The sequence below is a fragment of the Pholcus phalangioides genome, unplaced genomic scaffold (genome assembly GCF_987345545.1).
Source record: "Pholcus phalangioides strain wild (caught in Gottingen) unplaced genomic scaffold, Ppha-v1.0 ptg000002l_1, whole genome shotgun sequence".
In the NCBI taxonomy this organism is placed as follows: domain Eukaryota; kingdom Metazoa; phylum Arthropoda; class Arachnida; order Araneae; family Pholcidae; genus Pholcus; species Pholcus phalangioides.
The window spans coordinates 17,527,594-17,554,906 of record NW_028301595.1 but is presented as its reverse complement, the minus strand read 5'-3'; the positions used below and the strand labels follow the sequence as shown (position 1 = coordinate 17,554,906).

At 39.5% G+C, this 27,313-nt stretch overlaps 1 protein-coding gene across 1 annotated transcript in view; it reads right to left on the bottom strand.

The window, feature by feature from the left end:
* The window catches only part of LOC149089596 (proto-oncogene tyrosine-protein kinase receptor Ret-like), a 150,960-nt gene that overhangs the window by 39,124 nt on the left and 84,523 nt on the right, over window positions 1-27,313 (bottom strand). The window contains exons 8-10 of the mRNA XM_089239335.1: window positions 24,702-24,954; window positions 18,541-18,561; window positions 7,712-7,951 (exon numbers count right to left, since the gene is read on the bottom strand). Of these exons, the coding sequence (XP_089095461.1) occupies window positions 7,712-7,951; window positions 18,541-18,561; window positions 24,702-24,954 (514 nt within the window). The remainder of the gene's footprint in view (window positions 1-7,711; window positions 7,952-18,540; window positions 18,562-24,701; window positions 24,955-27,313) is intronic.

Genomic DNA, 27,313 nt, shown 5'->3' with positions numbered 1-27,313 from the left:
TCCATTTTATTGCGGCTGCAAATGCGTGGAGATAGCGTTGGGAAACAAACAAACAAACAAACATGGATGGCGCCAGAAATAGATGGTCAGCTGGAATCGCCGAGTCTGAAAACAAAAAAATAAATAAGGAGAAGCTCTTTTTTATTTTTAATATTTAAGACATTGATTGCCGCCGAGTTCTCAATTATTTTTTTGCAACCTTTTTCGTCTACCGGCTACTGGATTTGGCGAATTTCCGTCAGATACTGTTCCGTATTGTTGCAGAATAAGGATGACGGTCGCCAAAGTAAGAATGATCAAACACGTGGAAGCCAATGAGTCATATGATGACGTCTAAAGATTTTGGGTCCGATTTCTGCATGCGCAAGAGGGGCATTTGCCCTGCTCCCCCACAATTTGAGGGGCGCATATTTAAGCAATTTATGTCTGGGGAGGTTATAGGACCGGCTTTGCCCGTCGGGGGGGGGGGGGGCTTTATTATGACTGCTTTGCCCTGTGGGCCTAATGCCGGCCTAAAGCCTCCTTCAAGTCAAAGACGGTCCCTGCGGAAGATTATACGCTATTGAATCCGATGGTGTCAGAATGGCCAATACCTTCTAGAGCAATACCTGCTCTAGAAGGTATTGGAATGGCCTCCATTCTGTGTGTGTGTGGGGGGGGGGGGATATTCTTTCCGGGATTGGGCTTTTTTTCTTTTTGAAGATTAAAAATACTCAAGCCATATCACCACACGGCAATTTAAGTTCTTTGCCCTTACAAATGTACAGATGCGAATGTCGTGGCAGCACCGGGCCGTAAAATTACATTGTACTACGCATTTCATTTTGATTTTAACCTATGTCGTATTAGCAAATGCACGTAGAGACTCCTTTTGGCCAGAGATTTTGACGGACCCTCTAGTCAAGAACTTTAGTAGGCCCTCGTACATTGATTCTACAGAAAATGCACACGGCAATGATTAAATAAAACAAGGTCGATCCCTCGGGCCTCCACGCCAGAACCCGTTTATAGTCTCTCTCGCGGGGGACCCATGCATACAAATTTTACAGAGGGCTGCAAAATGAATATTTCCTCGGGCTGTTACTTGAGCTGAGCTATCGACAGCCGTAACAGAAAGCCTAGTCATCAAAAAAGCTACGAAATTTTGGGAACGTGTGATTAGCAGATAAGAAAATTGAGATAAAATATCATATATATGATATTCACCACTACACGATATTTCTTTATTAAAATAGTAAAACACGAATTTCCTTGCAACTAATGTGACCAATGTCCTAAAGGTTCACGGCAGGGTATCTGAATATCGTCACTCAAATTCAGTGTTTCTCAAAGTGTGCGTCGTGGCTCCTAGGGGCATCGCCAACCTTGCTTAAAAGCGCTGCCGCCAGCTGTCTACATGGGAGATTACGCCTATTCAGTGATTTAAAGGTTCTTTTCCAGCCTATTCTGAATAATTCGCATATAAAAGTTGTTGGCAAAGGAGCTAAGGATAAACATTGTTAGAGCAAGGGAGCCAGGAATGGCAAAAGTTTGAGAACCACTGCTGTAATGAATAGGACGTTAAGTTTGCAAGAAACTTCTGCACTCACTGCCAAAACTCTTTTCTAGCGGAAATTTCGAACATTTTCCGAAATCGTCCCTCTTCCCCCATTCGTCCATTTTCAAGATTTCGTAGTTCTCACGTGGATAGTTTACACAGTGGTGCATTTAACTCGTAACTTCAACTGTAGACACCCTTTATGATGAATGTTATAAGTATGGACCTTGTACCATGGTTTCCGAGTAACACGCGGTCGTATCGATAGATGTTATCTCGACACCGATTAATGCAATCCTGTTAAAAAAGACCGCCGAACCCTTTCTTGGTATCAGTCGTATTGGCCTCGAGGGACGTACAAGGGAAATGACCATCAACGAGATCAATGACATCAATACTCATAGAAGTCGCCGACACTCAGATTATCGGACTTCGTTCAGATGAAAATCAACACCGTACCTACAAGGCTGGATATCTTCGACTCATTCTACATAAAGACTAGCGTCATAATTCGTGTCTGAAAACATTCCGCGCACATGAAAAGGCTGAGTCCGACGGCTCAGACTGTGATCTAAGTACTTTTCTTTTTCCACAGTATAAATTAACTATAAAGAAAGGCCTTCGAAAAAACTTTTTAATGTCCACAAAAGTGCGCTATTCAGCTTTTATATTTCACGTGGCTTCCGCTTAGATTATTAAGCTTTTATGCCATTTTCTCAATGGAAACTATTCAGCTTATATCGTTCTCGAAGAAGTTGCTCAGCTTTTATATACACACCCTTGAGGAAATTAATTATTCATCTTGTGTACACTGTTCGGCTTCAATGTCACCCTCAATGAACAATTCAGCTTATATCGATCCCCGAAAAAGTTTTTCATCATTTATGCAACTCTCGAGGAAGTTATTCAGAATTTATACAACCATTAGAGGAAGTTATTCAGCTTCTGTATGGACTTCGACGGAAAAAGTATCTCTCATATATGCTGCATAAAATTCATCTATAAGTCCCAATTCCGCTTTTACGTTCCCCCCCCCCCCTTCCCCAAAGAAACGATTCAGCTCTTGTATATCAGCGAAAACAGTTGTTCAGCTTCTATACAGGGTGTTCTGTCAATGGACCGACAAACTCCGAAGGTTTTTTAGTAGGCATCAAGAAGAACAAAAATTGCAATGAAACATGGTGTCGCAAACCACGTTGAGAGGTACAGAACTCTCTGTACAGTCCCCGAAGAAACTGTTCAGTATTTATATAACTCTTAGAGGAATTTGTTTAGTTTATATCTGACCCTCAAAGGAAACGTTTCTGTGCCCATGGGCTGAATAAAATTGGTCTATAAATTATTGTTCAGCTTCTGTATAGTCCACGAAGAAGTTCAGCATTTATGCATCCCTCGAGGAAGTTGTTCAGCTTCTACATTGCTCCCTACAGAGAAGTTTCTACATCAATGTGCTGAATGAAATTTGTCTGCAAACCAGTATTCCGGTTTGCTTAGCCTTAGCAAATTAATTGTATTCCTTAGCTTCATATCGATTCACGATACCATTTACATAATCTTTGACTAAGTTGTTCAGGTTCTACACAGCCCACGAAAGTGTTTTTCCGCATTTATGCAGCCCACGAAGAAGTTGTTCAGCTTCTACACAGCCCACGAAGAAGTTGTTCAGCTTTTACACAGCCCACGAAGAAGTTGTTCAGCTTCTAAGCAGCCCATGAAGAGTTTTTCAACATTTACTCTAGTATTTACCAAAATGGGCGACATCACTCCCTGGTGGACGACGGAATGATCCGGGGGAGTGATAGGAGCTGCGGATTTAACATAGGGTCCTATGTGTTCACTTGAGGGGACGGGGGCGATGAGAGAAACAAATTTCTGAAGAAAGGGACAATATTATATATATTACATATATAATGAAAAGTTTGGGAAACATGATTTACGCAATCCTCAGGCAAGTTGTTCAGCTTCTGTATGACCCGCGACTCATGCGTTATGGACTCGGCTCAAGTTTCTGGCCTCATGGGCTGCACAGAATTCGAATCCATGAGATAAATTTCGGTGCAAACCTCAAACTCGACGCCAATTTATTCCATTTCAGAACATATTCCAGTGACTTTTGATAAACCCCACTGCACACATCTCAGTCAATTTCAGACGGACACGGTTAATTAATAAAGTAACTCATCATCATCATCGCCATTCCACGCGCTCTCTCTCGAGAGATAACAACAACGACAGCTCGGGCCAAAGAAAAGCGCGAAAAGGCTTTTAACAAGAAGCCCATCTCTCTCTCTCTCGAAAACTTATAGCAATAATAAACCGAAAAACAAATGCACGTTGGCGCTAAACGAACACACAGAGAGGAGATTTTGAAAATCTATATTTGGCTCGCGGCCCGTGAATCGTATCAATCCATTCGCTTTTCGGAGCGCGAGGCTCGATAGCCTGATGCGTGTGGGCGTCGGGCTCGAGAGAGAGCCTCTCTCTCTCTCCATCACGAACGCTGCCTTGAACTGTTTGATTTGGGTTATTCATCAACTTGGGAATAACACCCTCCTCCTTCTCTTCTTTAACGTCGCCTTTAAGACTTTGGCGTCGATTCTTAAAGCCTTATCCTATATTCTAACAGCCAGGGGAAATGGGCCCCCCCCCCCCCAAGAGCAGTGGGCGGAGAGAGAGAGATGGGGGGGCCCCATGTTAGAAAAGTTTTCCGCTCCAGACGTTTCTCTGGCCATTTGATTTCTTGTCGTCTCTCGGTTCGGTGTAGTGTTGTTCCCCCTCCCTCTCCATTTTGTATCAGTGCTGTAATGTTATACATGCAGCTCCACGCTACCTTCCTTCATCCATATTTCTCGGATATCTTCTTAAGGTCCAGGAAAAGCTCAGCGGCCCGTTCTGAGCATGGGAAAGGGGGGGGGGGCGCAGGAAAAAAAAAATTACGGAGACAGAATTTGAAATATGTGAAAACCCATCGGCAGCTGTGTTTCAACGTGAAGGAATATATTATCTATCCGGAAATAAGTATGGAGTCCGATTCTGATCTCGTTGGTGGGCCTGATTTTCACTTGATTTATTTAGCCCCCTCCCCCCCACGCATACGCACATTTGAACAGCATAAAACCACTGACTAATTTGACTAATTAAACGTATTGGATTGAATGACTTAAAAAAGTAATTTCGATTATTTCAACTATGTTTATGTGGAATAATAGGATATTGAAATAAGAATCAACGGCGTAATCAGGTTCCAAAATGATGACGTCGGGCTTTTTTCATCACACGGCAATCTCGGTTCTTTGCCCTTACAAATGTACAGATGCGAATGTTGTGGCAGCACCGGGCCGTAAAATTACATTGTACTAAGCATTTCATTTTGGTTTTAACCTATGTCGTATTAGCAAATGCACGTAGAGACTCCTTTCGGCCAGAGATTTTGACGGACACCTCAAGTCGAGATCTTTAGAGGGCCCTCGTACATTGATTCTACAGAAAATGCACACGGCAATGAATAAATATAACAAGGTCGATCCCTCGGGCCTCCACGCCAGAACCCGTTTATAGTCTCTCTCGCGGGGGACCCATGCATACAAATTTTACAGAGGGCTGCAAAATGAATATTTCCTCGGGCTGTTACTTGAGCTGAGCAGTAACAGAAAGCCTAATCATCAAAAAAGCTACGAAATTTTGGGAACGTGTGATTAGCAGATAAGAAAATTGAGATAAAATATCATATATATGATATTCACCACTACAGGATATTTCTTTATTGAAATAGTAAAACACGAATTTCCTTGCAACTAATGTGACCAATGTCCTAAAGGTTCATGGCAGGGTATTTGAACATCCCTTGACTCCCCTCATGTGGAATGATAGGATATTGAAATAAGAATCAACAGCATAATCAGGTTTCCAAAATGATGATGTCGGGCTTTTTTTCAGAACAGCTGGAAGTACCAATCTGCTAACCTACGGAGTGATTATAATTGAAGTTCCCTTACTCTGTGGGTAGTTTTTCTCAAAAAACTGCGTGCTTATCCGAATACAGCAATTTTTTAGGATATCTGAATGAGACCGTGGGCGAGAGATTTATGAAGAAAAAAAAATAGTTCGATTTTCGACCAGCAGGTGAATAAGTGGCGCTTTTTTAATTGAGGTTTTTCCATGGTCCACATAGAATAGGGAGTACATATATCAAGTTTCAATGGAATACGCCCTCCAGAACGGGCGCCACATAGGGCTGAGTAGTAACGCTCATTATGGTACACTTATTTCATTGAAACTTGGTATTTACGATACATACGAACCATGGAAGATGTAAAATTCAATTAAAAAAAGCCCCACTTTATCACCTCGTGGTCGAAAATCGAACTATTTTTTTTTTTATTCCATGTCTCTCTCTCCACGGTCTCATTAAGATATCCTAAAAATTTGGCTGTATTCAGATAAGCAGTTTTTGGGGGGAAATTACTCAGAGTATGGGAACTTTAATTATAATCACCCTGCACATACCTACGGTATTCAAGAAAATTGTATTGCCTGATCGGAGAGGCGGGGGAAGCCTTATCCTGGTAGGCCCTCGTGTTAAGAGGTGTCTTGATTGACACGCAATCAAACTCGGTTGTAACGACACCTCTGCTATGACGGCAATAATCGGAGGTCTGGACTGATTCCTATGGAGAATAATGATAATGAATCTTGTTTTTTTTATACGCATGAAAAGGAACCGCCTCAGATACAACGACAAATTGTTTCGCCATTTTTGTTTCCATTTCAATGTCATTTTCGCAAAAAATTCCTTAGCTTAGAGCTGATCCCATTTCAGTGAATGTTCGTCTGTTATTCTATTCATATGCCTGACGTTGAAAAAAAAAATTATAACATGTTTGACGCTCCGAATTGCTCATTGACATGACCACGATATACTAAACATTCCCGTATTATTTTTCCCTGTCTATGTTTTCATTGTAGAATGTCTGGCAGGAGCGGATCTGTGTCGAGAGTTTGCACCGAAATTCATCTCATGGATTCGAATTCTGTGCAGCCCATGAGGCCAGAAACTTGAGCCGAGTCCAAAACGCATGCGTCGAATGTCATACAGAAGCTGAACAACTTGCCTGAGGATTGCGTAAATCATATTTTCCCAAACTTTTCATTATATCGTCCCCTTTTTCAGAAAATTTTCTCTCATCGCCCCCCCCCCCCCTCAAGTGAACACATAGGATCCTATGTTAAATCCACAGCTTCTATCACTCCCCCGGATCATTCCGTCGTCCACCGAGGGCGATGTCACCCATTTTGGTAAACACTAGTGTAAATGCTGAAAAAACTTCTTCGTGGGCTGTTTAGAAACTGAACAACTTCTTCGGGGGCTGTACAGAAGCTAAACTACTTCTTCGTGGGCTGTTTAGAAGCTGAACAATTTCTTCGTGACGTGACTGTACAGAAGCTGAGCAACTTCTTCGTAGGCTGTACAGAAGCTGAACAACTTACTCGAGTATTGTATGAATTGGTATCGGGGATCGGTATGAGGCTAAGGAATAGGATTAATTTGGCAAGGCTAAGCAAAACAGTATTACTTTTTTTGTAGACGAATTCCATTCAGCACATTGGTGTAGAAACTTCTCTGTCGAGGGCAATACAGAAGCTGAGCAACTTCTTCGAGAATAGTATGAATGCTGGAGAACTTCTTCGTGGGTCAAATTCCGACTAAAAAACTGAAAAAACCAGGACATTTTTTTTTTCAAAAAAAGTCAGGACGGAGGAAAAAAGCCGAGAAAACCCAGGAATATCCCGTAAAATACGGGACAAAATGCGAGACGTTTGTTCACTCAAACCACAGCAATTTGGAAAATCACCCCGCCCAACAGCGAGCTCTATCAATACCACACTAAAGATATTTCTAGTGTGGTTTTGGCTCTAGATTCGCCCCTGTTGTCAGGGTCCCACAACATTATAGAACGAAGAACCCCCATGCCAGAATTTTTCGATGCCCCCCGTCCTAGAAAATTGATAATGGTAAAAAAAAGATTGGTCCCGCGCCCGATCAAGTTCTTTTTTATGCGCGCGGGGCCCACGCATTTCGTTTCATGTTGCCGAAATCTTCTCTCGCTTAAGAAATATTTCGGATCGATGGTATGTGTTGAAAAAAGAAGCCGAATGCCGATTACACGGACTTACTTGCACAATCTTGAGGGCATATAAATCTGTCGAGTTCCTCGAGCTCATCGCAATGGCCATCGGGGCACGTGGCCAGGTTCGGTGAGCACGTGGCGTACTGGGACGTCTGGCGCGATTCGAACGGCTGGTTGTGTTTACGCCACTGACAGGGGCCACGTGACGATCCTCTCCCGCAGTTCGCCTGGCAAGGCTCTTCGTAATCGTATGTTGCGCACGTCCACGCCGCTGTAGATGACACATCTGCGATCGGGAAATAACAAGAGAGAGTTAATCTCTAGGTTATCTCTAGAGATAACAAAAAAATAATTGCACATCTGCCCTTTTTCTTTTTTATCATAATTTGGTAGTCGCGAGTTCAGGGCGTATGTGAAAGCACAGACACACTTGTGCATTAATTGACTTTAATGAGATATATGTGTTACGGTAAATGCGATAAGTCGGCTATTATGCATAATAACCGGCTATACAGTCAAACCTCGTTAGTGCGTCACCCGGTTAACACGTCACTCCTCTTACCGAATCACTTTTGGGAAGTCCTAATTGTGGTCAGGCAGGAATTGGCACAGCTGTGGTTTACTCCGTTTAACGAGTCACTCTGCTTACTAAGTCATATTTTTGCTCTCCCAAGAGTGACCCATTAACGAGGTTTGACTGTATACGTATATAAGTATGCATACTTACCAATCGTCTTGCTAAGTTTGATAAATTTATCATTTTTACCGGCGAATATGCATAGTACGTACACACAAGCGTCGTTGTGTACGTATTTGGTAAATACAGTAAAACCTCGATAAGTCGTCACCTCAAGTTATCGAAAAACTATGATCGGAGTGCCGTCAGTTTTAATGTGCAATGTTGTGAAAATCATTACATGATTTTTACAATACCGTATATGGCAACCTTCCCCTTTCCGACATTCTCTAGCTTTAAGCTCAGGGGTCTGATTGAGAAATAGTTGCTGAGATGCTCGCATTGCGAATCCCGGTATTACGAGATTTGTTTTAACGAATGCGAAAACAAGTTACTGAAAATCAACAAATTACAGGGTGGTTGTAATTAAAGTTTAAATTCCATAACGCTGTAAAATAAGAACTACGATCCAGAATGAGTGGAAAATTTGCACGAATACATCAGAAGTAATGCAATTTTGTTTGGCGAAGGCGAAGATTTTTTTTACCGATAGGTGGTGCTGTGCTCGTGAAACACGAGGAATTCACTGGCAGAATGGAAACGATACTCGGAAAGTTCATTTAAAACATCGCGAAATTTGATAATTGGCACCTACAGCATCTATAGTCTTAGCTAGTTTGGAGCCTTCCAGACCATTTGTTTCAGCAAGCGTTGGAATTTGTTGTTTCCTCTGTTTTCACAATACTTGTACAAAAAAAAGGATCATTTTGCTTAAAAATGTTAAGCAAAACACTTAACATTTGCCAAATTTTTTCATGACCCTTTTTCAAAAAGCGCGTTCTCCTAAAAAGTCATTCTTCCGCTTTTTCGAAGCTTAGTTCGTCCGGGACTGGAGTATGCTGTAAGGTTTTGGAGACCAATACCTACAGAGGGACATAGACTTGGTTGAAGGGGGTGAAGGGAAGAGCTACGCGTGTCCTTATTGGCACACAGGGCTTGAGTTATGCAAACACCAAACATGGCCCCCGCTCTGTCCTTCGTGGGATATAAGCAGGCATAGACTAAAGATAGAATAAAGATATTATTCCAACTCTGTGTAAGCAGGCTACCTTGCGGCTGGGCCATGCTGGAAAAAAGAAAAAGCCCCGCTAGCCACCAAGACCTCCGACTCAAGCAAAGGACTACAAACACTATTACACCAAACATGGCCCAGCTCTGAAGCAGATTACCCTAGCGGCTGGGCCATGCTGAGAAGCCAAATCGATTTCAGTTGCTTGGCTTCATTTTATCTCTAGATAACATTAATAAGTAATTTTTCCTTTAGAATCGAATCCCGCTACGACGAAATCTTTTTAACGAATGTTAAAATTCGTAGAAATCGTAAATTCCTTTATAACGAAGTGGTCTTGGAGTCCGTTATAACAGGTTTCAACTGCATTTCAGTCACTTCAACCAATTGCGCGTCAACCGAAAACGCTACGCAATCCGATCCGCACCACCCCCCCCCCCCAAATAGCCATCATCTATATTCTTGGAGTGTTTTTGTGTATGGATTCTAATACAATCCCTGGATCGGATCGTGATTTCCGGACGGGTAACAGAACAACGCCAAGTTAAAGGATCTCCTGTGGTTGGAAACTTCTCCCGATTTCTTCCTTTTGATCTCTTTTTCTCATGGGTACTCATAAGAAACACAAAAGAGAGAGAGAAGAATTCGATCTTGTTCTTTGACGCCACCGCACGCACATCCCACAGTGGCGTAGCTTACAGTATATTCTCTTCCGAAAGTGTCTCTCAGTGTCCACGAAATTGGTACATGCTCGAGCCATCGATGATGCTCTTTCCTTCCTTGTTACATTTGTCTTCATCTCGCATATCCCACGCTGTATTTTAACTCTTTTTTCGATTCCCTTATTGATCCCCCCACACACACACAAAAAAGAACAATAAATTTTATTCTGGAGTCTTTCTTTCAATACTGGCCAATATTCTGGCGAGAATTTCCCGTTAAATTGAATTTTTATTGCTTTTATTTTTCTTTATTCCAATTTTGGATGTTATTATTAATTTTCTTATTCAAGATGGCATTGAAATATGTAAATTTTATTCCCGAGGAGTTTCGGATTCGGGCTGTTTCGTCGGAATAATTCGAGGTGTCGTCGTCGTTCTTTTCTATCGAATTGCAAGGAAATTACGAAATTTGATTATTTGTACAGGGTGTTTGTTCTGTTAATGGACAGTAGATGCCTACCTCAAAAGCTTGTGGGTAGGCATCAACAGGAACAAAAATTGCAATGGAACATTGGTGTCGAAAACCACGTTCAGAGGGTGAAAATAGCGGAAAACGAATGCAGGCTGTGAGTCCAGAGGAGACGAAGGTTGAATGTCAGTTGATCGCTGAATGCGTTCGTTGGTTCGCTCACCATATTTGACGTTACCACGCGCTACGGACGACGTAAATTAGCGCTATTGCGGAAGTAAGCACGTGCAGCAGTTGGTTGTCTGTTTTAACGAGTATCGTGATGGCTGACTACACGAACGAGGAATTCACTGATATGCATCCGATTTACGGTCGAGCAGATGGCAACGGGTGCTTAGCACAGCGTATGTGCCAACTGCAATATCCGATGAGGAACAAAAATTGCAATTGAACATGGTGTCGCAAACCACGTTGAGAGGGTGGAAATCGCGAAAAACGCATGCAGGTTTCGGCAAAAAGTGCAATAATAACTATTACAAAAAGATTTGTTTGATTAATTATTACTAGAGTTGTTGGAAGTGGCTGTCGCCGCTGACGTCATTGCATAGTCTACAACGACGTAGAAACGATTCCCGGACGAGCTCGAAGATACCAGGTATGCTTTTGATGTCGGCCGCAGCGAAGACAATCCGCGCTAAGAGATTCCTCCGGTGTGTCCACAGACGTGGTATAAATGGTGGTAACGTCAGATATGGTGAGCGAACCCACGAACGCATTAAGCAATCAACTAACATCCAACTTTCGCCTCTTCTGGACTCAGAGCCGGCATGCATTGCGTTTCCGTTGAAGACTGGTTTTACTGTATTATACGTTTTCGATCGTAAAGTGGTTAAGCATAACACACGTGAGTGATGTCAAAACGAAAATAATAATAATAAAGGAAATAATATCAAAGTACAGAAAATAATCGAAATAACGATTTGTGAAAATCTTATTATCTGGCTACTTTCAGCAAATAACTCAAATTATTCCTCACTGTATCGCCGATATCTTTCTGAATTTCCGTGACATTCAACTGAAATTTTTATGTACGTTGTACTATACGTATATCTGGTAACTAAATTAGGAGAAAAATAAAATTGATATTTCCCGCGCATGCGTAGTTAAAAACTATTTACTTCAAATGCTTACATCTTTTATTTCTTAAATGCTTACATCTTTTATTTCTTAAATGCTTACATCTTTTATTTCTTAAATGCTTAGATCTTTTGTTTCTTGAATGCTTACATCTTTTATTTCTCAAATGATTAGATCTTTTATTTCTCAAATGCTTAGATCTTTTATTTCTTAAATGCTTAGATCTTTTATTTCTCAAATGCTTAGATCTTTTATTTCTTGAATGCTTAGATCTTTTATTTCTTGAATGCTTAGATCTTTTATTTCTTAAATGCTTAGATCTTTTATTTCTTAAATGCTTACATCTTTTGTTTCTTGAATGCTTACATCTTTTGTTTCTCAAATGCTTAGATCTTTTATTTCTCAAATGCTTAGATCTTTTATTTCTTAAATGCTTAGATCTTTTATTTCTCAAATGCTTAGATCTTTTATTTCTTGAATGCTTAGATCTTTTATTTCTTAAATGCTTACATCTTTTGTTTCTTGAATGCTTACATCTTTTGTTTCTCAAATGCTTAGATCTTTTATTTCTCAAATGCTTAGATCTTTTATTTCTTAAATGCTTAGATCTTTTATTTCTCAAATGCTTAGATCTTTTATTTCTTGAATGCTTAGATCTTTTATTTCTTAAATGCTTAGATCTTTTATTTCTTAAATGCTTACATCTTTTGTTTCTTGAATGCTTACATCTTTTGTTTCTTGAATGCTTACATCTTTTGTTTCTTGAATGCTTACATCTTTTATTTCTTAAATGCCTAGATCTTTTATTTCTTAAATGCTTAGATCTTTTGTTTCTCGAATGCTTACATCTTTTGTTTCTCGAATGCTTACATCTTTTGTTTCTTGAATGTTTACATCTTTTATTTCTCAAATGCTTACATCTTTTATTTCTCAAATGCTTAGATCTTTTATTTCTTAAATGCTTACATCTTTTATTTCTTAAATGCTTACATCTTTTATTTCTTAAATGCTTACATCTTTTATTTCTTAAATGCTTACATCTTTTATTTCTCAAATGCTTAGATCTTTTGTTTCTTGAATGCTTACATCTTTTATTTCTCAAATGCTTAGATCTTTTGTTTCTCGAATGCTTAGATCTTTTGTTTCTTGAATGCTTACATCTTTTGTTTCTTGAATGCTTACATCTTTTATTTCTCAAATGCTTACATCTTTTATTTCTCAAATGCTTAGATCTTTTATTTCTTAAATGCTTAGATCTTTTATTTCTCAAATGCTTAGATCTTTTGTTTCTTGAATGCTTACATCTTTTATTTCTCAAATGCTTAGATCTTTTATTACTTAAATGCTTAGATCTTTTATTTCTCAAATGCTTAGATCTTTTATTTCTTAAATGCTTAGATCTTTTATTTCTCAAATGCTTACATCTTTTATTTCTCAAATGCTTACATCTTTTATTTCTCAAATGCTTACATCTTTTGTTTCTCAAATGCATACATCTTTTATTTCTCAAATGCTTAGATCTTTTATTTCTTAAATGCTTACGTAATCTTTTATTTCTGAAATGCTTACATCTTTTATTTCTCAAATGCTTAGATCTTTTATTTCACATCTTTTATTTCTTAAATGCTTACATCTTTTATTTCTCAAATGCTTACATCTTTTATTTCTTGAATGCTTACATCTTTTATTTCTTGAATGCTTACATCTTTTATTTCTTGAATGCTTACATCTTTTATTTCTTGAATGCTTACATCTTTTATTTCTTGAATGCTTACATCTTTTATTTCTTAAATGCTTACATCTTTTATTAATATCAAATTCTTACGTTTAGAATTTATTTACAGTTTGTGTGTCTCCAGTATAGTGTGAAATTTCCTGTAAGTTTCGTATAAATTGGTTGATAACTCCGTGCGTTATAAGCAAAAAATATGTAAATTATAATATATATAACAATTTATATACGAAACATTAGAAAAAGAAAAAAAGGGTATATCTTCGTAAATATATGCATGTTATTGTTATTTTCACAAAATGGCATACAAGTATTGCACATAGCAAGTAAAATATATTCTGTGAAAGTTAAAAACTATCTGCAGCTTTACATGTTACGGGGGTCGATCCAAACATTTCTTTGATTTCCTTTCGGTCCCCTAGAACAAGGGGTCCTCAACACTCTTTTTCAAGTCGCGAGCACTGCCCGTACCCATCATCAAAAAGAAGAGCACCCTTATGACAAGTTTAACATAAGAATACATGAAATGATGATTTCAATCCTTGAATGCAATTTCTCCAAGGTGTTTAATTGGAATGTTGATCAAGAGTGCTCGCGAGCACGAAATCGAACACGAGCATCAAAGCGCTCCGGGTACTTCAGCGGAGCACCGTGGTGCTCGCGAGCAACGGGTTGAAGCTGCCTGCCCTAGAAACATTTGTGACCGTCCCTGCACTTTAGTGAGTTCAAGTATTATGTTTACATGCCCGAAATTACTGAAACAGTATGACGCCATAGCTCATTTACTGAAAACTGTCAAGTGTTCATAATAAAGTGGTCACACACACACACACACACACACATGTATATGCCAACAATGGATAACAATGGATTCAAGATAGCACTTTCTCGATTGGAGAACCCAAGGATGGGAGAAGGGATGAAAACAAAAACATGTTTGAGCCATTCAGTGACTTCACGTCGGGTGATTCACCTGTAGTGGCTCTTGTATTTGTCCTGGAATATATTTAAAGACGTCAAACAATAGATAATTGACGAAAACTCGACAGCCGTAAAGAGTCATAAATCACTCAATTACACAGAAATCGACAGCATTTCTCCCCGTCGTCAGCCATGAAAATCGAACACACCCTTCTCTCTCATCTGATATCCTTCCCCCCCAAAAAAAAATAACAAAATGGAGTATTAAGAGAATATATAAAAAGAGAACGAAAGGTACGAAAGGAGGGAGGAAAGAATGGGTATATAATTGGAATAAATGAAATATGAAGAGCTCCTTCAACAAAACTACCGACCTGGGAAAGGTAAGGAAGACACGCCATTGTTGAAACAGACAGACCGACAGACACGTATTGCTGGCAATCTTCCATTATCATTAATAGAAAAATAGCCTCGCTTTTGTGGATTTCGGAAGGTGTCTCACTGCGCACACAACAACAACAACAAAAAAAGCCACCGAAATTATGTCTAATTATCTTAATGATGTCTTCTCTAGCCTCGAAATAATAAGAAAAAGAATTACTGTTATTATAATAGGTGTGGGAAGGCGTATAAAATGGTGGTAATTCATCACGCTCAGGTAATGAAATGATTCTTCTATTATCTGAGTATATAAAACGCCCGAAGAAAGTATTAGTAATGTAATATGTAATGATTTGGGGGGGCATCGATAAGATATGTCTTGAATTCCGGAAATATTCAAACAATGAAGGCGATGTTAAGCTGATGTAATCGATTATTATTTCTACTTTTGAAAGGATGGTAATTAATGAATGCTTTTGTATGAATGATGGAGAAATTTTAATGTGAAAATTACATTGGTCAACTGGTATTTGAAGTTAGTTTATTTTGAGGTGTGGAATCCGATTGAACATTTAGTAAGATTTTTATGAAATTCGAATTTTTTTTTCAAAATTTCAATGTTTTGATGGCTTTCCCGGATGCGGAATGCTATAAATTGCAATGTGACGCACGAAATGTGAATATTTGTGCACATCTTAATGCAGCATTGTTATGAGCACATCTAGGGATATTTAGTTGTGCAAAATCTTTCTTCTAGAAAGCATTTTGGATCAACCCTTGACTACTACTTTACCGCACACCAATTCCGGTCATATATCGCCATACGGCAATTTCAAACCAGTGGAGTTGGGTGGGAAATGAAGGCGCCATCTATCGGTGGCCGCCCCAGGCTCGGAAGGTAAAGAACTTGATTCTGGTATCCTATGGACCCCAAGGATTCGAACTCATGGACCTTGATAACAACCTTCATAGTGGAAGACGAGCATCTTACCACTGCGCCACTCGGGCGCATCCTTGACTATTGGTCCACGTCTGGACTATTATATGGACAGCCGAGAGAGTTTAGGATACATCCGGCTATACACATGAGCTTCTAACGAATTTGTAGGAGTATGTAAGTTTAAGTTTCCTACGCATTTCTAATGGCAAGCAAGACTTCAACGAAGTTACAAAAATGCACAAGCTTTTTACGCATTATCAAGGCACTCCCCATATGTGTTTCTAGTGGTAAGCAAGCTTCCTAAGCATTGTCAAGGGGTACGCACCCCTCATGTATTTCTAGTGGTAAGCAAGCTTCCTACGCATTGTCAATGGGTACGCACGCCTCATATGTATATCTAGTGGTAAGCAAGCTTCCTACGCATTGTCAATGGGTACGCACGCCTCATATGTATTTCTAGTGGTAAGCAAGCTTCCTACGCATTGTCAAGGGGTACGCACGCATCCTATGTATTTCTAGTGGTAAGCAAATTTCCTACGCATTTCTAGATGTAAATAAAGTCCTTTTTTATCATTTCCACAAAAAAAAAAAAAAAACCAACACTACAAACGCCTCCTACGCACTTTCAAACACTAAGCACGCTCCATATACATTTCTACCAGTAAGCAAACTTTCTATGAGTACGCACACCTACCACGGAGTTCTTATAGTTGAAGGTTCCTTCAGCCCAATAACACCGATCAACATTTTTTTACTTTCTTTACTTTTTAATAACATGAGCGAAATAAGTTTTTTTAGACTAATTTTGTGGGTGCTGAATTCAAATATGAATGTAAAAAAATCTCCACCACGTACAGTTTTTTCTGTATGCATGACGGCCATTTTGTTTTAAATACATATGCACTATGAAAAACTTAAATATCTTGAAAGTGGAAATAATTAGCATATTCTTAATAACAAATTATAATATATTCATTACGATAGTTATTTTACCATATTCATACATTGTTACATATGAAATAGCAAAAAAAAAAATTTGTTTTCTTCATACACATACATATAATATTCATAGAGTACACATGTAAAATACACGCAAAACGAAATTTATACGCATTTTTCGAGTATTTTATCAAAAACCATTTTTTTCCTCTTATGTATCGCATTGTTTTCTTTCTGCAAAAGCCACTAGCAATCAATCACTGTAGAATTCCACCTGCCTTGATATCATTCACCTGCCTTCCCCATAGTTCGAATGTCTTGGAGGAACCATTTTCATTGTTCATCACTGACTGAACCCAGGTTATCAGGGTAAAAATCAAAATGGATTTTCGGAATCATTGAATATCCAAATTTTTTTTTTGTACGAACAGAGAGAGAGCAGGTCTTCAATAAACTGTTTGTAATTTCCTTCTTTGTGGTGTTCCCACACCCCCCCCACGAGGGGCAAAAGCCCCCCCCCCCTACCCAGCGTAACCCTCTGATCAGCCCCAATTTGAAGTGAAGTGGTGGCAGCAAAACGCATATTTGGAACAATAATACATCTGCTACATCGACTTGGCTTCATTTTTGGCTAAATAGTTGTACATAAATATAGAGCGCATATTTCTCTTTGAATTAACCCCCTTTACGACCAGGGACGTAATATTGCGTCCAAACGCCAATGGGAATAAGTTTAATACAGCTGACTGTTTCCTCAACTTATTTTTTCCTCATCGCGAAGGTTTATTGTGACCCTACGAAACAAAGTTGTGTATGTGTGTTTCCCCCCCACCACCACTCCCCATTTTCCTACCACCATCGTGATACCTCGTTTCGAGATAACGATCAACTGAGATAATGATGGTGGCGCTTCTCCACACACACACAAATCTATATTAAGAAGACACCAACGAATAAGGCAAATACACGAAAATACAAAAAGTCCTAATGCATTTCAACACCAATGGGTGCCGTCTTCAGAGGAAAAATATTTAACCACTAGTCATGCTGACCGAGTTTCCCACTTGGGTTCAATAACAAATCTTAACGCTCGGTTGCTCAGCGGAAAAAGTAACTTCTTTGGTTCTTTGGGTACAGTAAGCAAGCTTCCTATGATGCATTTCTTAGCTGTAAGAAAGCTTTCTATACATTTCTTGTGGTAAACAAGCCCCCCCCCCCTCCCATCCGACTTATTTTTGAAAATACAAAAGGCTCCTACGTTAGTTTGATGGAGCACGCCCGCCTCATATGCATTTCTAGTATAAAGAAAGCTTCCTACGCGTTTCCAGGACTAGGCTACGCACACTTATCACGGACTTCAAGCGGTTTTCGTCTCCCATAAATTTATGGAAATACACTGAACCCACACCCACCTATTCACATCTCCTATGTATTCCAAGAGGGGTACGCACGCTCCGTACGCATTTCTTAGGCCGTGCACATAGTGCGGCGACCAAGGGGTACGGGAGAGTGCATAATAGATACTAGCGACGGAAACAATTGCATTTTTTTTTTGTACACCGCATATACACGAGAAGCGAGACAAAAGAGCGAAAGAGGCCACTCAACGAAGTGCGGGAGCTGAACATAACATGTTTGTTTTCACCTCGATCTGCTGATTGGTCAGTTTCCTCCCTTTTTTTCCCCTCCCACTTCTGCGGAAGGATCATCGTCATCACACCCTTACATTTCAGAACCCCCTACCGGACATTTTCACTATCCTCCTCCCCCTTCACCACGTGCGGAACATCTCTTCCTCCAACCCTATGCATTTTTCCCCCTCCTAGTCGCAATTCCCGGGAATCGTACCTCTTCCCTCCACTATGAGCGTACCCTCGGGGTGAGGGCGGGGATTTTTGACCGATATTACTCATAAAAAATTTAGCAATGGTATTCAATTGAATACTTACCGCAGCTCTTTTCAGTATTTCCTGTAATGAAGCAAAAAAATTATACTCATTAAAGATACTATTCATGTAAAATATTCAAATACATATTTTAATACGAAGTCTATTTTAACAAAAGAATAGTTTAATGAGTATTTTTTTTTTGAGCGTCTGTGATTCATTAACGCTCACTATTCGGGATAATAGTTAGTCATGGGTGTAAGAGTTCCATGAATGGGCGGATGGCAGTCAGTCATCTTCTTGTTTTCTTCATTATTCCAGAAAAGAGCCTGGAAGTTGGCAATCCTTGTGGAAGAGGACAAGGATGTGTATTTGAAGACTGGCTCTGGTCCAAAGCCATTTTCTCAGAAGTCGTCGGAATCGAGTGGCGTCTTTATGGCATTGTATTGTCTGTTTGTGTCTGCAATTATTTTTAGGATTATCTCTTGTTTTTTTTTTTCGTGCTTGTTGATGTCAACGTCGTGTCTTTTGGGAAAATTCGTTTACAGGTCAAAGCGTAACGTTTCCTTTGCTTTCATTTGCTCGTGGTTCGTCTAGTGGAGGGGGTTCTTAACCTTTTTCCCAGCCTCGGCCCAAAACCAACAGCAAGCAAGACCCACTTCCATCATCCATGGCACTTTGTTTTTCGAAATCAGTGAGACCAGTGACGCAATAACTGCATTTATTGATTTAATTGATTTGTACGACTCATTTACAAAGGTTCATCCCGCACAAAATACGGGTCAATGCAGGATGCATGGTCACTCTATTCACAGTGTAAAAAAAAATCATCCCTACCAACAGCGAGCCGTAGATCTGCCTCTGAATCCACCAATTATACAAATACAACGCCACAACAGGCAAATTGCCCAACGAGGTGGCTGACTTAAGAACATCATGGATCCACGAGCCATTTTTTGGAGGCCCTACCTACTACTGCTACACCACCACCCCTCCCCTCCCCGCGGCACCCCCAACGAATCGGTACATGCGGGAATGTGCGTGTACATGTAGTGAAACCTGACGTGAAGTTTTTTGTTTCTCTGTACTGCTTGTTATGTGTAGTGCTGCCATCTGCCACCAGTTTTTCTAACTATGAGTGAAGTGTTATGATTGAATGGTTTTATCAACGTAACAGTGAAAACCTTCTATAAGCGCCAGTAATAGGAACATCCAGGAATGAGTACACCCTGCCTTTATATAGGACTCTCATCTTCATATTTCCAGCGATTTTCTTTCGTGAAACGCCCTCTATCAGCAAAATTTTTAACTGAATTTTTATTTTTTTCTGCACCAAAGAAGATCCCCCTTCATGAGAATAACTTTTTATAAACCGCATTCAAGTGTACCAATTTCTTCAATTCTTATGAATTTTTAATTTGTGTACGAATTTATGGGACACCCGGTACATTTATTTAGTATTACTGAAAAAATTAATTAAAGAATTCTATCACGTGATTTTGAGAAAAACCAGAAATTAAATTTCTCTCTCTCAGTAGTAATGGTACCGTAAGCAGCAGACGAATCACATTGCATCTGTGCGTTGTAAACAAATAAAGTAAATCATTGCCAAATATAACTCGGTGATTTTAGGGCCTATTATTATAATGATGGAGCTAGGATATAAATTTGAAGTACAGAGTGATTATAATTGAAGTTCCTGTACTCTAAGTATATATAGTTTTTCTCATCACTAACTGTGCTTCTCCGAATACAGCCAAATTTTTAGGATATCTTAATGAAAGACCATCGCTCAAAAGTTCAATTTTCGACCACCAGGTAAAAAAAGTGGCGCTTTTTTATTAAATTTTACATTTTCCCATGGTCCATATAGCGCAGTGATTCCCAACGGGGGCGTTAACGCCCCCTGGGAACGATGGAATGTTCCCGGGGGCGGTACACACTATAGGTATAGCATAGGATTCTATGGGGTTAGATTGCGCTGGGAGAAAAAAATTTCTAAAGAAGGGGGGCGATGGGACAAAAAATGTGGGGAAACTATGGTATAGCATATATATATATACCAAGTTTCAATGAAATTCGTCCTCCAGAACGGGTGCTATATAGGACTGAGCAGTGTCAGAGTATACTGACACTGCTCAGACCAATGTAGCATCCGTCAATGTACTCATACTACTCCGACCTATATAGCTCCCGTTCTGGAGGCCGTATTCCATTAAAACTTGGTATACACGCTATATGGACCATGAGAAAATGTAAAATTCAATAAAAAAGAGCCACTTTTTCACCTGGTGGTAGAAAATTTAACTATTCTTTTTTATTTCATAGATCTCCCTCCCATGGTCTCATTAAGATATCCTGAAAACTTAAGAAAGTAGTTCTTGAGAAAAACTACTCAGAACTTTAATTATAATCACCCTGTATGCATTTATGAGGTAATACAAGTAAAAGATTCCAAAATATTTGGATATGAGTTATTTTCCCCTAAAATATGAAAATCGTTTTGTGATGAAACCTCACGTGATAGAGAAGAAATGGATCGCATTTTTGGAATCAGAACTTCATAGGAGCTCATACCAAAAACAAGGGAAAAATTATTAATAAGCAAAGAATTAGGCTTTCGTATGAAGTCCTGTCTCTTGGCATGTATCAGAATCCAAGTGGGTGTTGCTGATCGATTACCAGTCGATGATTCTTCGAAATGAACGTTTCCATACCACGACGAAACTGGGGTCGTAATCAATCTTCTTTATGTTCAGGGGTATATTGAAATGTCGAGTATCTCAAAATGGTGGGGTTTTGAAGTTGGCTATTCTTACCGGTTTCCCAGAAAATCTCCACGGGACTTCCCGAACTCGAAATTACACACAAAAGAATCCATTGAAAATGCGTCAGCAGGCTGTTCTAATGAGGGATCGACCAACAACACAGAACAGAAAATTCTTATTCCATATTTTTATAAGCGTACAGAAAATTTTTCGTTATACGTGAGATACGCTGTTGAGAAATTTGGAATGTAACAATTTAGTATTCGATGAGGAAATGAGTATTTTTTTCATGTAAATGGTTTTAATTACGCATGCGCATGAAATATCAGTTGCTTTTTTTATAATTTGGTTGCCAGGTGTGTAGTGCAACTTATATCAAAATTCCAGTCGTGAATGTCACGAAAATTCAGAAAGATGTCAGCGATACAGTGAGGTGTAATTTAAGTTATTTGCTAAAAGTAGCTGTGTGATAAGGGATGTTTCAATCTAAGTTGCACTTTGAGCAAGTAATTTAAATTATAGCTCACTGTATCGCCGACATCTTTCTGAATTTTCGCAACATGTAGCTGGAGTTTTTATATAAGTTTCACTGTATAATTTGGCAACCAAATTATGGAAAAATGAAATTTAGTTCCTACGAATGCGTGATGAAAAATGATTTACTTGAAATTTCCCATACCGCAACGAATACTAAATTATTAAATTTTGGATGTCTTTATAGTCTCATGTATAATGTAAAATTTTCTGTAAAGTTCGTAAAAATTGATTGAAAACTTCGCGTGTTATAAGTGAAAATGCATACGATGAAAATTGGAATTTTCTTAAAAGAAACATTTATATCTTCGTAAATACACGTGCTATTTTAACAAAAATTACATTGCATAAAAGAAGTAAAATATTCTGTGAAAGTTACAAATTATTTGCAGCTTTCTATGATACAGGTTTGATGAAGAACATTTTTCTTTTTTGATTGTTTGTCGGGGCCACCTAATAACATTCGTGACCAAATCTGCACAGGAAAGTCAAAAGTGTGAGTTTAAGTACCTTATTGTGTTCACACATACCCAAAACTACAGAACAGTGTGACACCGTAGCTTATTTGCTTAAAACTGTCAGGTTGATCATAATAAAGTGGCCACTCAGTGTATTTTGATCTCAAGAAGATATCGAACTTTCACGCGACCCTCCAAGAAGTTATTCAGCTTATATATGACCCTGGAAGTAGTTATTTAGCTTTTATTTCGACGATAGAACAAGTTATTTTGCTTTTACGCGACCCCTAAATGTAGCTATTCAGCTTTTTATACGAGCTTCGAAATTTTCAGTTTCCCTCCGGCTCTTGAAATAGTTATTCAGCGTTTATACGGCCCTCAACAGATCTTTCATACGATATATCTTAAGAACTCATTCAGCATTTATTCTACTCTCGAAGGATCCGTTTAGATTTTGTACGGCCCTCCGAGGAGTTAATCTACTTGCTTTTCATACAACTCTCCAAAAAGTTATTTAGCTTCGTGTGACGCCTCAAAGAAACGATTTGGCTTTTTTTATAATCCTTGAAGAAGCTGTTCAGCTTTAATGCCGTACTAATGAGGAGCTGTTTAGTTTTCAGCTATCGTCATCTAAGAAACTATTGAGCTTTCTTACGACCATTGACGGGTCCATCCAGATTTTTTACGGCCCTCTGAGGAGCTATTCTGCACTTATACGCCCCTCGAAGAAATTTCTAGCGTTCGCGTGCCCCCCCCCCAAGAAGTTATTTAGCCTTTTGCACGACCTTCCAAGGAACTATTAGCTTTTGTATGATCCTCTAAGCTCATTAGCTTTTATGTGGCACCTTTAAGGAACTATTCAGTTTTTATACGACCCTCAGAGTTAGTTCAATTCTGATTTTTCTACGGCCCACTGAGATGCTATATTCTGCTTTCATTCAATCCTTGAAGAAGTCATTCAGCCTTTATATGATCCTCGAAGAAGCTATCAAGCTTTTATATGGCCCTTCTGAGGAACCCCTATTTATAAGACTCCGATGCCTCCTAACTAATTTCGAAGGATCCATTCAGTTTTCTATTCATACAAACCTCAAAGAATCTATTCGCCTATCATACATCCCCTCCAAACAGCTACTTCAGTTTTCAAATTACCCCCCCCCCCACCATCCCATCCATGGAGTTTTCGTTTTTTCAAACCGAGCACAACTCAGCAGATTTATCTCCATCGGCAATTTACTACCTGGTGAGTGTGTAAGTGTGTGTACCTAGCAGTCTGAGTGCGTAACTAGTGTTGTGTATGATTTTTCAGTGTTGCTATCTATATTTCAGAAGTGAAATGAGTGAAGTGTAATGACTGAATATTTGTACTGTTTGTAAGGCCTGTTGCTCTCTGTGGCGAGACTTTTTAACGGGGAGATCGTATCGCTCGTATTTGCGCCTTGAAGTTTGCAGAGAACCACAGAAAACCAACTTCAGCCACCACCACTGTGGCGACTGTGGGATCTCGAACCCGGGTACCCGCGATGTGAGTCCGTCACTATGACCACTCGACCACCACAGCAAGAAATTACGGCTGTCCCCCGCTTCAAGGAATTTAATATGCTAGCAACTTGCCAAAACTTGTAATTACCTTCACTTGAATCTTGTCGTTTTTTAAGCGCTGTTAGTTGAAATTGGAATCATCAGTTTTCGTAGAATCAAATTTGATCAAAATATTGATTCGAATATTTTTGAATATAGTCACTTGCCCGAGTGGGTTCGTACCCCATTTTTTAGGTTCGGTAAAGCAGCAATCACTTATCCGAAAATGTTCCGAGTAGAACGCGATTTATAAGCCATAACGCCCCCAATCGGTTTTTTTTTAAATCGTATCAACTCAAAAACTTTTGATGAAAATTTTAATCGAATTGATCGATTCGATTAACTCAACTATTCGATAAACTTTCAACTGTGATTAACAATTGATCGATTAACCGATCCGATTAATCGGACCAGTCCCAGTTACAACAACAGGTTTTTCTCCCCTTGATTCCGAGATATCGTTATAACGGACTTCTACTGTTTTAGTGTAACAACACTACACGCAAGCCGAAATGTTTGAGCACCCATACTTTAAAATATCCATAATATGGTGGGTGATTCCTACTATATTCCTACTATTCCTATGGTGACTGCTTTTCACATGTCTACTAAACAGATGAGACACCCAGTGACGAATACATCTTCTTAATTATTGGAGTCTTCCTTCGTTGCTTCGTATGGAGTCTACACTCCCCAAAGTGAAGAGTAAGCTCTCGACATTAAGCCCCGGCGACTATGAATCTCTTCTCGCGGGTGTCTTTTACGAAGTATTTAAGTCTAAATAATGCCGTGCGCTTGAGCGTGCGTACAATGTTATATACCTGCCGCGAATAACAGAATGCCGTCATTAATCCACACCCCGAGGGAGGAAAATTCCACTTACCAGAAGAATCTTCAACCGCGACGACTATCACGCAAGACTTCTCGGGCAACCTCCCTTCCCTACGCCACATGAACGTGAAACTGAACTGTCGGTGGCTGTACCTCCTGATGGCGGCAGGGTCCTGCACGTACACTATGCCCGTCTTGGGCGTCACACTGAAAGTCTCTTCGCCTTCTGCGGTTCCGCCGGAACCTTGGAACGACAATCGGAACGCGAAGCCTTCTTCTAACCGGACATCCAACGGCTGAAGCACCTGCAATGATAACAAATAATAATGATATGGTTATATGTCTATAACCATATGGCCTATGTTACAACGTTAATGCACCTTGTTCGTACCGCTGGAAACAAGAGCTAACTAGGAAATAAGCCCTAACATGATTTAGTTCAGAATCCTAATATAAGCCCCCCCCCCAATCAAAACAGTCCCCCAGTTAAAATAATCAATTAAAATTCGCTTCCTACGCATTTCTAGGAGTACGCAAGCTTAAGCTTCCTATGCATTACCTCTTACCTCTAGAAATGCGCGGGAAGCTTGCGTACTCCTAGAAATATCTAGGAAGCTTTCTAAAAGCATTTCTAGAAGTATGTAATCATAAGCTTCCTAGGCATTTCTAGGAATTCCGACTTCTGTTGGTTCGAAGTCTATGGGGATTTATAGAAATACACAGGCCTCTTATGTATACCAAAAAAGAGTTACCGCACACCTTGTACGCATTTCTAGAGGTTAGCAAGCCTCCACACACACACACACACAATTAATTTCTGAAAATACACAACTTTTAAAAGCATTTTTATAAGGGGTACGCACCCCAGGGCAGTCATTTCAACTTTTTCCGGGGGGGGGATGGGGCAAAGAACATGTACTCAATGTGTGTGTGTGTGTGTGTGTGTGTGTGTATACCATTTTTAATGTATTTTCAAAAGCCGGGGGGGATGCCCCCCCCCTGACCCCACCAAATGACGGGCCTGATACGCACACCTCTTATGCGTTTTTAAAAGTAATCTAGGTTCCCGCGCATTTCTAAAAAGAGAAAAGCCACCCCCTTAGTAATATCTGAAAATACACAAGCCCCCTATGTATTCCGAAAGTTACGCACACCCCGTAAGCATTTACTCAGGTTTACTAAGCCTCTTACTATTTTTTGAAAATGCCAAAGCTTCCTACTCATTTTTTACGAGTACGCACGCTTCATATGCGCATTTCTAGAAGTAAGCAAAATTCCCACGAATTTTCAAGGGGTACGTAGCCTCACATACATTTCTAGCGGTAGGCAAGCTTCCTACGCATTTTTTAAGGGGAACGCATGCCTCATATACATTTCTAGCGGTAGGCTAGCTTCCTACGCATTTTTTTAAGGGGTGCGCACGCCTCATATACATACCTATCGGTAAGCAAGCTTCCTAGGGTGTACGAACGCTTCATATATGTACATTTCTAGCAGTAAGCAAGCTTTCTGCGCATTTTTAAAGTGTACGCACGACTCATATGCATTTCTAGCGGTAAGAAAGCACGCTGTGCATTTCTAGGAATAGACAAGACAGCCCCGTTCACTGATTTCTGAAGATAGACAATCCTGCTGCCCATTTTCAAGGGTTTATACACACCCCCGTACGCATTCCTAGAGGTAAAACGCCTCTTACTCCACTGTAGTTTTTGAAAACACAGAAGCTTCCCACTCATTTTCAAGAGGTACGCACTCCCCATAGGCATTTCTAAAGGCAAGCAAGCTTCCTGCGCATATCTAGAAATCAGGCAAGCTTCTTCCTATAATAATTTCTGAAAATACACAAGCCTCGTGTATTCCACGGTAAGCAAGCTTCCTAGGGGGTACGAACGCTTCATATATGTAGCAAGCTTTCTGCGCATTTTTAAAGTGCACGCACGCCTCATATGCATTCATAGCGGTAAGAAAGCTTGCTGTGCATTTCTAAGAATAGACAAGAAACCCCCCGCCCTTACGCCCATCCTGTACGCATTTGTAATAGTTTACTACGCCTCTTACTAGTCTTTGAAAATACAAAAAAGCGCTTCCCTTGCAATTTTAAGCGGTACGCACGCCTCATATACATTTCTAGCATTAAGCAAGCATAGAACCGGGACAATTACTATTGATCCCTGCACAACAATACTATTAAAAACTGGAAAAATTCCCGCTCTAGAATCAAGATATATCTCCTTTTACCTGAAATTCTTTTTAACTTGGACAAAAAAAACCCTGGATTTTTCACTGTAATCTCTCTACCGCGTAGGATTTCAGTAGATTAAAAAGAAATGACAATTTATTTCTTAGAAGGTTATCTCAATATTTCTTTGAGGAAAAGCTATTTACTCGATTTTATGGAAGTACGAACTTGATATTCAATTCCACGAGAGAAAATAGAGAAGCCTTGAATGAAGTATCAAATAGAGATGTCGGAAGCATAACAAGGATTTGAAATTGAAAAATAGAAGGGAATTCCACTTATTTTTGAAAGAAGGTACGGAATAATCCAGAATAATATTTGTCTAAAAGGAATTATTCCTGAATTGAAATGAATAGATGAAGTTCGCATAAACCATAAGAAGTATATTCAAAAAATTTTATGTCACCATATTGTATTATATATCT